This window comes from Hyalella azteca, unplaced genomic scaffold (genome assembly GCF_000764305.2).
Source record: "Hyalella azteca isolate HAZT.00-mixed unplaced genomic scaffold, Hazt_2.0.2 contig656, whole genome shotgun sequence".
Taxonomy (NCBI): Eukaryota; Metazoa; Arthropoda; class Malacostraca; order Amphipoda; family Hyalellidae; genus Hyalella; species Hyalella azteca.
Window position 1 is genome coordinate 40,972 of NW_025930995.1, and position 17,077 is coordinate 58,048.

A 17,077-nucleotide genomic window follows, 5' to 3' on the forward strand; every position below is an offset into this window, starting at 1 on the left:
AGGAACATGGCAGACGTCGATGAATAACATTGGCCTCAACACTAGGAACATGGCAGACCTCGCTAAATAACATTAGCCTCGCCACTAGGAACATTGCAGACCTCGCTAAATAACGTTGGCCTCACTACTCGCAACATGGCAGACCTCGCTAAATAACTTTGGCCTCACTACTCGCAACATGGCAGACCTCGCTAAATAACTTTGGCCTCACTACTCGCAACATGGCAGACCTGGCTAAATAACATTAGCCTCACTACTCGAAAATTCGTAGACTTCGCTTGATAAAATTAATTCATCAATTATTCTTCGGTTACTCTACGTTAAAAATTCATGTGCCGTTCATAATTCTAATCAATTTATAAAACGTCTTCAAACAAAACCATTCTCATGGTCCCGGAACATGCATGCCCTATACAGACTGCTAAGGTTAATTCTATCCACCGCCTGCTTTCCTATCTAAAATCGAACCAAATAACCGCGTTATAAAATCAAGTGCAATTCATATTTGGAATCATCCCTTCATAAACCCTTTGATTTCTCTCTACACGTACAAGCAATGCAGTAAAACTCTTTCTCCGTCTTTCTTCTCACTCAAATTAGATATCGAAAGTTTTACTTGTTTCTTTGTAGGTATTTTTTGTAATATTTGCTTATTCACCGCGGTATTCATTGAGCGAATAACGTAAAATCTTGTGCGGAGATCAAATGCTGAATGAAAGCTTCTGTTCTATGACACATTCGAACGAAAATAACTTGAATTGTGAACGACCAAAATAACTTTCGTGCGTATGATGTATTGGGAAGGCAACAAAGCCTGTTATAATGCACAATTATTTGACAGTATTTAATAGAATAAAAATGTCTTCAATAAGTCTATCCTTCAAAAAAGTTCCAATAGCAACCATCAGATCGAGTTATCACATAATTTGACGTTTTGTATTGAGTTTCGGTGCAGATTTTTTTCTTCAAGGTAAACATGGTCATATCCGTAAAGACAATTCGATTAAGGCCGATTAAAGTAAGTTGTAAATTTTATAATTGGATTGCTACACTACATTTAGAATATATCTTAACAAACTAATTTCCAAATGACCTACATCACATGCGCACCGCAGCTTTATTCAAATTATGTAATTAGTTCCGTTGCTTGAGGATTGAAACTAAATTCTAGAATTACCATTAGTCTTACCACCCCTTTTTTCAGGTGTGACTCGGTGCAAAACATTTTGAAGTTTATTATGCTGAACGGTAAATTTGGGAAGTTTTAGGCTAATAATAAGTCAGCTATTTGACTAACCTGTTTCAGTCTCCTACATTACGCGTAAGAAGATCATGCAAAAATTCAAAATTGTTTTGATAGCACTAATGAAGGAAAAGGCCAAGTTTGTGTCGCGTCTTCTTGAAAGTTCACCAAACCAATACTTTTTTAAAGTTCACTTGCGTAAATTGCATTATAAATAGCGTTTCTGTTCGGAATATGATAATTTATTTTCGTTGTAAAGTTAATTTCGCCATCATCATAGCATTATCAGAGCCCGTCTATAGTTATTTTAACGTTCATGATTGTAGACGTCCAATGGGTTCCTTTATAACTAATTGGGGCGACGATGCGTATTTCCTGTCCGTTAAGTATTATAACAATGAAGAAGATACTTAGGATATTCAGATACCTTGAGTTACTTAGGCGTATGTTATTTCATATCGTCTTATCCCATTTTATCATCTCTGCTTGCATAATTTAGGTGCCCTGAATAATTTATTTTAGGGTATAATAAATGAAAATCAGCTTGCTGCAAGCAGTGGGCAAAAGTAAAGCTGATCGTAAGGCAGAAGCAAGCAAGCAAATCCTTCGCTAATGCCACGAGTCCGTCTGATCTGATATATAGCAGCTCGGGATTTTTCTATTTACTGAGACGTAAAACAGAAGGATGCGGATTTCGTGCATTGCAGCCCAGGGAATGACTTATTTTATGAGTTTTCTTCTCTGGCCGGATGTGTGGGCTGAGTTTTTAGCTGCGGACTTGGGGCTCTGAAGTCTTGGGGACTGAAGCAGTCAAGGTACAAGTCTAATCTCGCAACTGTATCCTGCTCTCTGACTCCGGTTGCCTTAGATTCTTTGCATACAGTGTCCAAGTTACGGAAATAAGTCACGTTCAAAACGTTTTATTTCTCGAGTCAATAGACAGAACGAAGAAGCAAACGAATTTGGAAGCTGCAAGAATTCGTTCAAGAAACCTTAAGTTTGGGCAATTTAGAAAAATTAAAATCACGAAGAAGCAGCCAATTTAAACCCTACAAAACACAAAAAAACTGTTAATATTTGTGTTATTTATAAGCGAGTCATAAAATATACTATGTCCTTGTTCTCCTCGATTGAGTAGAAATTGTTCTACTCGATTGAGTAGAAATTGTTCTACTCGATTGATATGACTTTTAGGTTCTTAAACTATTTGCCAGGGTTCATGACTCCTCTCCCAATACATTTTATTGCTAATTTTTTTCATTTTCAATTGATAAACACATTATTCTTGCTATCGCACACTTCATTCACTCATCATTGAGAATTTAATCATCGAAGATTTATACTCGCTTTACCTCCTTTGTATTTGAATCGTACATTGAGTGAAAAATAGCAGAAAATATTGAATTTAATTTCATCCTTGAATAACTGAATCAGAAAATCTTCATAAATTGTTTCCTTCTACAAAAATTAAACAAAATTTAGGCCTATTCGTAAAGATACTACAACAATTTAACAAAATCTAGGCCTATTCGTAAAGATACAACATTATAATAAGATCTAGCCCTATTCGTAAAGATACTACAACAATTTCACAAAATCTAGGCCTATTCGTAAAGGTACTACAACATTATAATAAGATCTTGGCCTATTCGTAAAGATACTATCAAAATTTTCACAAAATCTAGGCCTATTCGTAAAGATATTCATTGACTGTGCAGGTAGCCGGCCTCGCATCAACGACCACTACAGATCCCATCAGCTGTCCTTCTGGTTGAAGCTCGTGCCCGAACTTCACCAGGCGGGAGCCGACGCTCCTGAGGAGCATCACCATCTCGTCAACCATAACGACTGGGACTCCTACCGGGGCCTGGTGCGATCAGTACCAGTCACCAGGTATGTCACTGGTGTATCATAACTGGAGCTGCTACCACCACCTGGTATGATCAGTACCAGTCACCAGGTATATCACTGGTGTATCATAACTGGAGCTACTACCACCACCTGGTACAATCAGTACCAGTCACCAGGTATGTCACTGGTGTATCATAACTGGAGCTACTACCACCACCTGGTACAATCAGTACCAGCCACCAGGTATGTCACTGGTGTATCATAACTGGAGCTACTACCACCACCTGGTATGATCAGTACCCGTCACCAGGTATGTCACTGGTGTATCATAACTGGAGCTACAACCACCACCTGGTATGATCTTTACCAGTCACCAGGTGCGTACGTCTGTCACTGGTGTATGATAACTGCGACTTCGGTCTTTGACGTCGCATGATGCGCACGCAAGTGAAGTGTATTCAATTATCTCGTGTGTTTCGCTTTACGAGTACACTGCTTCAGATGATAACCAAGTGTCATAAAGATGCAACTATTCCACGACTGTCAAGCGTTGGCTAATGCACGCGTCGATCTTGGCCTTGTGCTGTGATTAGTGAGCTGAAAGACAACATCACCTAATTTCTACCTCCTAACCTAACCAATATTAATTGTCGATATCTAAAAGGTGCAGAAATAATTTGTTTGGCACAATTTGAGTTCTGTTTGATTTAATCCGTAAGTGCTGAGGACGAATGTTACGTTGAGATTGGTCAGTAACAGGACATTGATTAATTGATTGGTCAGTAACAGGAAAAGGAAAGCCGCAGAGAAACTTTATTTTCGATCGGAAGTCACGACGTCGCAGGCCACCCCTATTATAAGCGACCGCTTTCTTGCTCCGCCAATTACTTTTAGTGCTCGTAAAAGATAAGCGCGAGGCCTGCGTTCAAATTAAATGGACCATAGCAATAGTAAACGCGGTGTTTTACACATCCACTTGGGCAAACAACTGAGCCTTTCTTGCATACCAAGTCCTTATCTAGCGATATTGTCGTGGGTGAGACCATGGGCTGGGTAAAAAGACCTCCCATATATATTTGACTCCACTACAGCTTATTGCATGTGCCAGGGTCGGGTCAATCCCAGGCGTTATTTTCTTGCCTTGCAACGTTGGATTGTATTGAGCTGGTCAACGCTGCTCGATACGCAAGCATTTTGCGCTGCGCTGAACCGTTGATAATTTTACAATAATTTTCCTATGTCACTTGATGAGCTGTTTTAAACTCTTACTTCCAGGGTAACTTGTTAAGGAATTGATAAACCCGACAGTTTGTACGTGTTAAGTTGAAGAATTAATCACAATTCTATACGGGAGTGATATATCATCACACGGTGGTAGAGGGCACACGGTGGTAGAGGGCACACGGTGGTAGAGGGCACACGGTGGTAGAGGGCTCGGTGGCTGAGGGCAACTCATACCCTCTTTATCGCGGCTCCGGCGTCCTCACTCAAGTCGCTGCAATTTCCCTCGAGGCTTCCCTCACTGACAGCCAAAAAAGATTTTTTTAAGCGGATAACTTTCTTGCCAGCGTCGTCTGTACAGACCATCGATCAGCTTCACAACACGCTTCTCTTAGCTGCTCATTTCTTAAAAGGCTTGTGTTTTGTTTTTAATTTCGTAATTTTAACTCCAGAAAAACAATAATGCAACTATTAAAATTTATTCAACCAAGGAAGTCATTTAGTTCTAATGGAATATAGAACGAGGAAAGTTACTTTCCACCAAAAAAGTAGCGCTGACGTTGGAGTAAAATCAGATAAATTTCCATGCATATTTGAATAACTAAATTGTTTTAATAAAATTTATTAGGGGAATTTAGGTAAGCGAGTACCAAGCTCTGTCCTGCACATTTATATTTATGTGATGGTTGAGGCTGCTTCTAGAATATACTGTTCCTACAACGGCTTTAATTAATTTATTTCAGGTTATGGAAAGCTTTAAAGTTTAAGCGAACGAGAATATTAAATGATTTATTAACATTCAAAGCATACATACTACATACATACGAAACCATAAACATGCAAAATTGTCAGTGCAGTAAATTAGAAGTAGTAACATTGAATCAATATCAGTTATATTAACACCACGAAAATAAATTAGGTTGGGATGAAATTATTTAGGTTCGCCCGCGCCTGAAATCGAATATTGTCTGGGATGTTGCCAGGTAATTTCCGTCATTAATTAAACAATGTAATCTAGAAATTTTATAAACTTCTTTTACATTTATACCTAAGAAACATGCCTATTTAAGGTCTACGAGTGCATAAGCGGGCAAAATTTTGCTGGAAACTCGAGAAAAAGGAATTTTATTATATATCTCGAATAATATTTGTTTGCAAATACTGTTCGTGCTACCACAAACTGTTTTCTTTTTTTTTTAATGCTTTGCATGGAATTATAAATTTATCACTACATTTGTATATAAAAAAGTTCGAGTGGTAGCACAGTGAGAGTTACTTTTTTCATCAATAAACATTTTGCAATAGATATTCTGAGATGGAATTTATGTTAACAGCCTGGATTTTTTATCATGTATACTTCGCAGAAATCGCAAAGCAGCAAATTTGTTTTAACGTGACTGAAAATGTTTGGAAATTTTATGCTAATTTTTTTGTGCTTGCTATCCAAACATGAGAGAATGCAGTATTTTACGTAGAATTAGTTGCAAGTATCTCACTCTACGCAGTATGTGCAGATCACTGGGAACATGAATATTGTATGCTCGGAAAATATTATACGTTGTGTTGTTTTGTATGTCTGATGAATCATGAATTATATTTTGGGGATGTTCCTTGTTTTATTTTATTCTATTTTGTTTGTGGAAAATTATATGTTATATTGTATTCATTCGCGTATTGTTAATGCCTGAAAGAACATTGCGTATTATGTGATAAGTTAATGTAAAATTTTTCTAATTCTAAGGTTTTTTGCAGGGTGATCCTGCCACCAGAGACGACGACGGTGTCAACCACAACGAAGCAATACAACGTGTCAGCGGTGCTGCAGTCCACGCCAGGGGCCGCCAGCGAGCTTTTCAACTCATCCTGGCGCGGTCCCGCTTCGTTGCACGACGGCTTCGCTGCCTACTCGACTGCCCTGTCGGTCACGGTCGCTATTGGCTGTTCATTACTCATCCTAAATATTCTTATATTTGCCGGGGTTTACTATCAGAGAGACAAGTCTAGGATCGAAGCGAAGAAAGTTGCCGAGAATGGCGGATTGCTGGCGCCGGCGCACAGCATAAGTGGTGATCTCGGGACTCCGGGTCCGCAAAACAGGCACGTTACGCACTCAAATAACCATTCGAGTAACAACGCTAAAAGCCCTCACCAGACGTCGCTGCAAACGCACTTGCCTCCTCCTGAGTTCGCAGACCAACCGTCCAAAATGAACTATGACAACTCGACTCATTTGGCCACATTACCGAGAGGTGTCGGCCGTCCTCTTGGTCCACATGGGGGATCTTTGACCCTATCGGTGGCTCGGGCACCCCCACCTCCGAGAGTACCCATCAATCAGGTGTCCGAAGCACAGCCTCTACTGCAGCAGCAACACCAACATCAGCCACAGCAACAGACAACTACCTTCTCATTGGGATCTCCAAACTCCCTCTGCAAAAGCCCCATCAAAGAAGAAGAGATGGGGGAACTCCGTGTATAGCGCTCTTCTCTTTGTTATTTATACAGTGTAAGGTAATTAGCTCAAAACTTGCAGGCTAGTGGATTGTTCTAAAAGGTGCTTTTTGTTCTATCTAATCAAAAATACCGTCTAAAATGCCTAGGTCGTTTGGTAAACGTTCAAATGATTCGTTTGAGTCCTAGTTTCGACTAACAAACAGTCGAATGTCAATGCAGGGTTTTTGCTTAGAAGCCCAATTACTCCTAATTGTACACACGCCGCCTATGTCTACGCAATGAATGCACAAGAAACGTAGTTTTGATTACAGATTACCTGCTTTTATCACTGGATACTTCTTCTACATCAAATACAAGAAGACTGACAGAAGATACAGGTCCAGACTTTATTTCTAATGACTGAATGATAGCTTTCCTCAATTGTTAGAGAAATCTTTAAATTTTACCAATAGAGACGAGTCATGATCGTCCGGACGCTAGAATCTCTTCTCTGGCGTCAAGGCATCAATCAACTTTTTACTAACTGCTCAAATTTTATTTCATTTATTTAAAAACATTAATCAATTTTTAGATCGTCGTTTTGTTGACTTGAAGGATAATTTTATATATAATTAATTTTGTATTATACTCTAACTCTGAGTGAAGTCGAACACGTACACCTCTCTTCAATGACTTTTCTCTCTCTCTCTCTCTTCATCAACTCTCTTCTCTTCATCACCTAGAACCAAAAGTCATTTTGGATGTCACTTTTAATATCGCTCTCAACTCGTGACGAACTCTCTGTCACTAACTTAGTATTTCCTGTCTAATTTCAGTTTTCACCTCCTGCATCTGCAATGGAAATAGGTTTTGCGTGGTTCAAAAGTGACATTGATTATTTTTCTCAGTTTAGGACTACGTACTCTAGATCTATTGCAATTTTTGTTTCTTATAATGTTCTACTGAGACTACTTCGAAACTATTCATATTACTATGCCCATGGCATCAAAAATTTTCTCATTCATTTTTTTCCTAATGTGTCCTGTGAAATTATTTGAAATTTTTTGTTGGCAAATTTTGGCAATGTTACTATAATGGTTTTAAAGAATTCTCGTATTCTCCATTGTATTGGGCGCAGTTTTTCGCATTGCTTTGCCATGAAGTTATTGAAGGGGAAAATTTCAAACACGATTTATCGCTCGTTCGCAACATTTATTTACAGATTCAAAAGAAGTTCCGTCTCGGACTCAAATTGAGTTCATTTTGTGAAGCAATTCGTAAGAATGAGCCGGATGGCCAAGCCAGTTTAAGTGTTTAAATATCCATGTTTGCAGTATTCTTCTTGACTTGAACCTCTCTGGACATGAATGGTTATGAACACGTACAGTTCATGATGTTCGACACTGAACCATCGCAGACTGTAATTTATGGTATCAGAACCTCGGTTCTTGTCAAGATACGAGTTAGACTTTCAGTGTCAATTCAACTGAAGTCATTAAAATAATTATTATTGTTACTGAATCTTGTTATATAGTTATTAACATTTTACAATTTATCTAAAGTAGCAAATGATGGATATTGCCCATGTGAATAATCCTGCATGACGAGTCCTTACAAATCTGAAACCAGGATTCTCGATTATCGCGAAGTTGAGTTCACCGAACTTTGTTCAGTAATTTTTTTGTGACTGCAAATTAACTATAAACCTAGCGTTGGCTAGGCGAAATGAATAACATTCTGTTGAAAAAATTGAATTAAATATGTAACAAAAGATGGACCACTGTAGCCAGAGTAACCAACTATTTGATCTTCATTTCAACTTGAACTCCAAACTGAAACAACCTTTAGATTTGTGAAATTTTTATCACCGTTCGGCTTCGTTTCAGCAATCGTTGTTCTAGCACCCGCACAAAGTTGTTCCTATAAGAATTGTTCCTTTGTAATTGTAATTTCTCATGAACTGTTTTTTTTTTTGCACTTTCTTTCCACTCATAATCTCCGCTTCACTTCAACATTTGTGACCACTATTGTCTCCTGAAGCGAAGGCTTGATTTCCTAGGAGCCGGTGTGTGACAAACTTGGTACACTAAAATGACTTCTAATTTATTCTGATTTCAACGAACGAGTAAACACGTTTGATCCCCGGAGAGTTGTAATAGCATGATTTTTTACTGGCGATAAAGATATTTTCGCCAGTAAACTGAACATCCTGCCAATTATTCTTTTATTTAGCTATGTCTCTATAATAATCTTTTAAATGTCGCAGCAACTTGTATTGTGATGAAAGATGATGGCTTGGCATAACCGGTACTACCATCACAAACGAATTCATTATGTCTCAGTGAGTCTTTTAATATTATAAGTTCAAATATACTAACAATAGAACAACCGATATTTCTTCTAAAATTCGTAAATACCGGGCAATAAATTAAAAGTTATTTATTGCGGTGAATGACTGTTAAGTTCTTGTAATAATATACTTTAGCAGTTGTTTCTCATTAATTCAGTTGTCTTTCAAGTAGAGCAGCGGTCTTCTTGTCTTCTTTAAGCAATCAAAATAGGCAATGGAGATAAGGATTTTCACTAAATACATTTTCTATCATTTTCACTATTATATCTTTTTTGTGAAATTCAATGTGAGGACTCTCATCAACGAACTGCCATAGCCCCACAAAGTTAATTGTAACTAAATTAAGAATTTCATCAACTTCTTTTGGATTCATTTTTCTTGGGGTATCCGTTGACTGTGCTTATTTTTCAACCAATTCAGAATAATTTTCAAAATTTTAAGAGAAAAATATTTTTTCTGTTACCAGAGAGACAAATTTTGTGTATGGTAATTTCTTTCATCTATTACAATACATAAAATGCCTTGCTCATGTTGTACATAACTTTCAAAGTAAGTCGATGTCATCGACGATTTTCAGATCCCGTGAGAACAGTCAATTCCTTCTTAAATTGAAGAGGAACCCTAACAAAATTTAGAGTCGCCCTAGCTTCTGGTTATCCAAATCAGAAGCTGACGCGTCTGTAAATTTTAACTAGGAAACTGCGATACTTTTCTGAGGAACGTGTGATACTCTTCAGTTATGTATATTGTGTACAAATAATTGAACTACATTTCTCTTTTAGGTGTAATGTATTGGTCGTTAATAAGTCTATGTAAATTTTATCTCTTTAGTATACATGCAAACAATCTTTATGTACATAGCAATCAACTGTAGTAATTACACCGCTGCTGGTGGAAATATTTCAAGCTATACGTATGCTTAAGATGGTTCAACATTCAATGTATATCTTAAAGTTTATGAACAGCTACCGGTTTATCTCGTGTAAATTGTGCAAAGCGCTACCCATGTGAAGAATTACTCAGCTGCATTTAATTGTAGTGCTTTTCCCCGTATGTCATTCACCAATTCTCTCGGAATTTTAGACTATTTGGAGTTTCTTTCTACATCTTTTGTTTTTATCTTCTGTGCAGTGTGAAGTTTTATAATTTTTTATTTTGGCTGAGGTCATGCACATTATTTGTGATTTTTCGGACCTAATTGCATTTTTAAGCTATTGGACTTAATGTGAATTTGTTATATCCTTTGACTCCAATCGATATATCATTAATGAAAGATTTAGTGATACGTGCAGTGACTGACGTGTCTGCACCCTGACGTGCAGTGACTGACGTGAGTCTGCTCCCTGACGTGCAGTGACTGACGTGTCTGCACCCTGACGTGCAGTGACTGACGTGAGTCTGCTCCCTGACGTGCAGTGACTGACGTGTGTCTGCACCCTGACGTGCAGTGACTGACGTGTTAGTCGTCGTCTCAAGCTGTCAGAATTTTATTTTTTTTATTTGGTCCTAACCTTAAAGTGATATGTTTTTAACAAAAATGTAATTGTATTTTGAGCTCTGTGTACAAAGTACTTTGATTGACAATATTTAGAATGTTGCTAAATGTATATACAGATCAGATTAGTTGTAAAAAATTAAAATGAATTTGAATATTGTTTGAAACTGAAGCTGTTTAAAATTATGATGTGTACAAATGTCATCAGTGGCAATAAAATGGTTTTTAATACATCATCATTCTATTTCATTATTGCCACTTGAATACTCAGTTATTTTATTTTTAAAAATTTGTGCGCGTTTCACACGAGGCCCTGGGGTCTATTATGTTATTTACAGAAAATTTCTAAAAACACAGGCTCAATAATTATTGAGCCTTTTAGCGGTAAAATTTTTGAAACAAAAGATATTTAAACAAAAGCTAATGTAAGGAAAAAACTCTCAAGGCAATCTTACGAATACTTCAATGCTGGGTCTGTGAAGTATACGAGTATGCTTGTCGTTCTGTACAGTGCAGAAGACCTTCGGGTCGGTGATGGCTTGCAACGCTACACTCCTAACGAACTCCGTACGAACTCTTAACGTACTCTTAACGAACTCTTAACGAACTCCTAACGAACTCTTAACGTACTCTTAACGAACTCTTAACGAACTCCTAACGAACTCTTAACGAACTCCTTCCGCCTCAGCCTCGCATTTCCGGCGAGCCTCTGTCCGATATAAGACCTCAATATGAACTGACGTTAGATTTTTCTCGTACATTGATTGCAAATTGATATTTTTTTTCGAGAATCGGGTCAAAATAAGCATAAACGAAAACTATGCGTTAGGGGCTGGAGATGGCAATGAAACAACGTTAAGTTTCCCAAATTTATCTTTACTTTATTATTCCAGTTAACTTCAATTTTAATAATGCATAGGCATGCAAAGCCTGGCAGGGCTGCGAGCCTGCGAGAACGGTTATTGAGAAGCTCCCGACCTGAGAAGCTCCCGACCAACACGCGAGGTGCGAGATCTGCAGTCGTTACGTAAATTGGATACAAAGTATTGGATACATTACAGTTTTGTTCATATCTCAAGTTAAATTGCAAGATTTTACCTGAAATTCAGTCAGTGGATGATACATCATCATTAATGGTACTGGAAACATTATATAGAAAGGATATTGAAGAGTAAACATTGTTTAGATTCTATTAAACAAAATAGAAAAATTAACCCACGAAAAAAACATTGCTAAAAAATTAATCACTTCCGGAAGTGGCTTTTTATTTTACTCTCTAGAAGCTTAGAAAATCAGAGTGCGAGGTCTCTTGCGACTTGCGGTTCGTGCGTTTCATCATAGAAATATTATCATCTTTATCAGTTTTATTTTCCAATCCATAAAAATATTAATATTCTCCAGTCTGCATTCACATTTTATGGCAGCCGAAAAACAACAAATCATTCTTCAGTAATGAGTTAACTGTCTTCATGACATCCAAATGAAGCTTTTGGGTCGAATTTTCATAACTATGAGAAAAGAAGAAAGCACATTTTCGAACAATATACTTGTCGTAATTCAGCGACATAACGTTGTTGACAGTGGAAATAATCTTTCAGCTTTCATGTTTCGTAAATATTCAGAGAGATTTGCTATACGCCTTCTCAACTCCCTACACCTTCCGGCTGTCGAACGCGTCTTGGTAACGCAATAGAAAATTGTCTATCCGGCCGGCCGAAGAGGTCGTTCAAATATTTGGGAAATTTGTAAATTTAGAATTAGTTAAAATTGGTACCAATAGAAGCAGAATTTTAATACGAATACTTTTCATAAAAGGGGTTAAACCCAAAAGGAAAAACCTCGAAATCTAAGCCGTTTTCGAGATATTGGCGTTTAAAGTTTTCAGTCAGTTTAATCGAGAATATCAGCCACTGCCGTCTTGGGTGCCGATTCTGAAAAAAATTTCTTACGTTCCGAATTTGAACTGCATCAAACGCAGCGGTTCGCTATTTACTTCAGACTCATAAATAGTACGAATCCATGGGCTTCGAATTACCAGCATTTAGCAAATAAGTGCATAACGCAAAATTATACTCTAGGCGAAAAATATCCATAATTCCATAGCTGGACTTGAACTTTAATAAGAATCCAATTGAACGCAAAACCTACGATAAATTTTAGCGTTCTGCAATTCGTAAAAGCCATTTACTAATCTGTCCGCTCATTTTTTTATTGAATTTTATTTGCCCAAATGAAAACTCTTAATGACTATTTTCAATTCTTATCTTCTCCTCGACAGCAAGCGCTGAAATTGGAAATCAAGTGCATTCTACTAGGGTTTGCAGTAATTGTTAAATTCTGTGCAAATTTCAAAATTTATAGAAGTACCGCCATCATAAATTTTTGCCGGCCACCGCAAGTATAAGAACTTTATTATAGAATTTGGCCGAAAAATAACCATGTGGCAGCCCGACCCGCTCAACTGTCCAGATTTTCAAAAATATTCATTAATATCAATTATGGACCAAGCCTTATGTAGGTCCAGGTCAATTATCACCTATTAGTAATATGGAGGGCACAGCCTCTATCAATTGAAAATATGTAGCATGCCAGCATGCAAAAAAATAAATTCGTATTAAATTTATATGGTTATCTAATAAAATTAAATATCTATTGTAGCATAATTATTTAAATTGTGTATGGACAGCAACCTTATTCTAGTTTGAGGTCTGAGATTATTATTATTATTATTATTCCACGAAGAGATTGTCGTGGCGTCTCGTTCAGATCGAACTTCGAGGGCACGTTACAAGCGGCTAAAAAACACAAGATGATAAAAACAGATTACATCTATGCTAAAACAGAGGACATATGCCAAGACTGATGACGTCTGCACTAGAACAAATAACACCTATGCTAAACCAGTAATATCCATGATAAATTAGATAACGGCTAGGCCTAAGATTCAAAGGCTCTACGGAAAAGTTCTGTTTTTAGGCGTCGACGAAACAACGTCAGCGAAGAAGCAAGAGATAATATGACTAACTTCTATGGCCTCAATGAAAGTGGTGCGTTAGCCTTGGTGATGGTGCTGTAATGAACGCAGCTCACCGCTATGCATGTAAGCATTTATGGTGTTCACCCGTGCATATTACGTCAGCGCTGTCCCAAGCCGGCTTTCCCTTTCTGCCTCGCTCGAGTAAGTGTATCATGCGACAATGGTTGTAGCTCTGTATGTATGCAATATGTATATTTCATGAGCATCCCGGTTCTGGAAAGTATTTCAAAAATTTAAATCAGTTATATAATCCACAGAAGTATTTTTCAGGCAATCGCTCTAGGTTAAGTCCTGAGTTTTCGGTTAAAGAGTGTAGTAAAATCGGGGTAAATGGTCGTTAACTCATGATTCGGGAGTAATTGGTTAATTTTGTTGGGTAAGATTCGTGATCGGTACCCTGTTAAGCTGTTTATGCAGATTCGGGGGTAATTTTTCGTAATAATATTGAAGGATCTGGGGTAATTGGTTAATTTTGTTGGGTAAGATTTGGGGTAAATGGTTATGGTGACCTATGATTTAAGCTGTTTATGGAAAGTGTTACCGTAGGCTCGGTCTCTATACTACTAATAAAGACACTTGCAGCCGATAATAATAATATTTAGCGAAAGTTTGCTATTGCTCCGTGATAAGTTACAGATAGAAACATATTAACGGCAAGAAAATGGAACAACATATTTCAATGCGTCTCCCACCAACCAAATCAGCACGATACAAGTATACCTTTCACATACTCTTTACGTTACCCTCAAATAAGATCCTGAGAGTCGCACGACGCACGTCCTCTCATAAGCACATTGCCCCCCACTCTCGAGAAATTAAGGTGCATTTCGTAACATTCCGCGGTTATCACCGACTCTTGAACTGCATATACAAATTAACTGAACAAACACCAGACTCCGGAAAACAAATCTTAAAAAATTGACTCGGCAACGCACAAATGCCGCGTTATCTTCACCAGCAACTGCGGTGAGCACCAACTTGATGAGGGCCTCTTCGGAGGGCGCGGGTTTCTTGTTCTTACGCAGGTTCTTCCGCGCAACGACGCTTGCTATAGACTTTTTTGCTATGAAAGATAACGCATGTAGGTCTCACTGTCTATCATCTTCACTCACTTTCGTCAATCTTCTTGATATACGTTTGTCACCTGCAGAGCTGCCGCAAGCTAACTGAAGACTACCAGGACCCCTAATCCACAACTGTAGCTCATTGCCAAGACAATATATAAATTAATTCCACGGAACTCTGCGTGCTCATTTATTTAAACTTCATTGCCCTCTATAACTCTCCAAGTCATCAGTCAGTAGCATGCCAGTTCAGTGGCAATGGATTAAAACATAAATAAGCATACATAAAATATTTTATTAAACTCTCTTTCTGTTAAAATCGAACTTCCACAAAGTAAATATAGTTTATTCTGCCTATATATTCGGGTTAAAATCTCTTTAGAAGCGTTAAAATGCGAGACGTTCACTGTCGGCATTGTACAGCATTAAAGCACCCAAATCGGGCGAAGACACAAATTCATACAGCGATGCAACAGCAGAGGACACCAGCTGTAGTCAGCACGGCAAAAAAGGCAGCAAACGTAGGCTGTCAAAAAATCGCTATTTTCAGCTACTATCTATTCTGCCTCTCAGCTGACTGCTCAGGGTCATCGTCAGCTAATAACTCTTCACCACACTAAACGACTGCTGAGCTTGGTTAGCTACATCACGTCGGGAGCGCAGCCGTGCACCACCAATTTTGTGCACCAATAAGCCCTGCATCGAACGCCTTGGATCTTTCCGGACACCCATTAATCAGCCGTGAACCACTCGGCTTTGTCTGCCTCCGGCCTTGCATAAGACCTGCCGTGCACCACCAGACCGCGGAACGAATATGACTTCCGGGCATCGTTAAATTATGTAATTTTTAGTTCACCGCATTTGAGGTTAGGCTTCAGATAGCACAGTTCTGTTCCAAAATGTATCGTCCTTTGACGAGTGGCCGGTCGACCGAGGGCTGGTTCGGCGCACGGTCTAGGCATGATTGTCCAGAAGTGTTGAAGGCTACGTTCCGGAAGGCAGGAATCATGATGGTCCATTACATCCAGGGCAGTGGTGGTCTTCGGCAGGCGACCCCATCACGTCCAGATACCTACAGGTCCAACTGTCTTGTGTATGACACAACTACTTGACGCATGCGGTGTCTTACATTTTTGCGAACGATAAGAATGATCAAGCAAATAATTCATATAAAAATCTTACACCTGAATATTTTAAATCAAATAAATCCTGCAATCTCATCAGCCAACCCAGAGAGATTAATTCGTAACTCACCGAAGTTGTGCCACACTCGTCGCTACTGGCGGGACCGAAAATGCGCCAAAGGTAGGTGCTGCTCTGCGATGGCACTTCGGCTCTCTAGTGAGTCTAGTTAGCAACGGCTGCGCGTTGCTGGTCTGTGCTCACGTGCTGCATCATGCTCGTACTGTGTCACCTTATCTTCTCCGAACCAAGATTTTATTTGAATAAAATGAACCGTCTTTTCATGCTCTGCGTCAGTAGTCGCATCCTATACGTGATGGTGTTGGGAGCGACCCATGTGACAACGAAATGACCGAAAAATCTAGGTGAAAACTGTTTTTGAGCAGGTAACTGAGGGAGTTTCCTGGCTACTCTTTGACCCACGACGAATGGAGTGAATGATTTATTTGGAGGTCGCCAATATGTTTCAGTGAATGGAATCGGTAATTTGGCAGCTGCTTCAGCGAAGAATTCAGCTGGTGCACGTCCTGTCTGCGAGTGAACGGTGTGATTGTAAACTATCAAAATACGAGTCAGGTTTTGGTTCATAGAGCTTGGTTTTCTACCCCGGCTACTGCTAGCAAGCTTTTCAGAGTGGAATTCAGTCTCTCAACTTTTCCGTTACCGCTTGGCGCGAAGGGAACTGTCTTGAAATGCTTCACACCATTTTTCTTGAGCATTTGAACAAACGGACGTCCTCTAAACTCAGGGCAGTTTTCAGACGTTACGGTTTCAGGAAGTTTTAAGAGGGTGCTGAAGATTCGCTCTTCCAAGGCTCTAGCAACGGTGGCTGACCTCTTTTTCTTAATGGTACAGCGCTGGCAAACTTGGTGTATGTAACAATTCCAACCAAAAGATACTCCACGTTGCCTTTGCCAGCGAATTCCTCGTAAGAAGTCTTCGGATGTCGTCGATACAGCTGCGCTTCGCCCTTGGGTGCCAACGCTGACACACACCGTACTGCTTAATCATGGTTGAACTGGTATAAGGTTGACCCATGAGAAGCTCATTTTTGCGGATGTGGTTCGTTGTTCTCTTGTGTCGTCACGGGCATTAAACAATCAACGAAATGCGATCAAAAAGTCAACCAATCCGTCATGGGAATACGGTTAAGTTTACGTTTCTCGATCTCAGTGAAGTAACAAGAAAGCTGAACTGAAAG

General features: G+C 38.9%; 1 protein-coding gene across 1 annotated transcript in view; it reads left to right on the forward strand.

The window, feature by feature from the left end:
* LOC108681908 (neuroligin-3) overlaps window positions 1–7,792 on the forward strand; it is a gene marked incomplete at its 5' end in the record, with an annotated part of 40,152 nt that extends 32,360 nt beyond the window's left edge. Inside the window, 2 exon segments of the mRNA XM_018170987.2 lie at window positions 2,962–3,136; window positions 6,068–7,792. Coding sequence (XP_018026476.2) covers window positions 2,962–3,136; window positions 6,068–6,794 — 902 coding nt within the window.
* Between the last annotated feature and the right edge of the window lie 9,285 nt (window positions 7,793–17,077).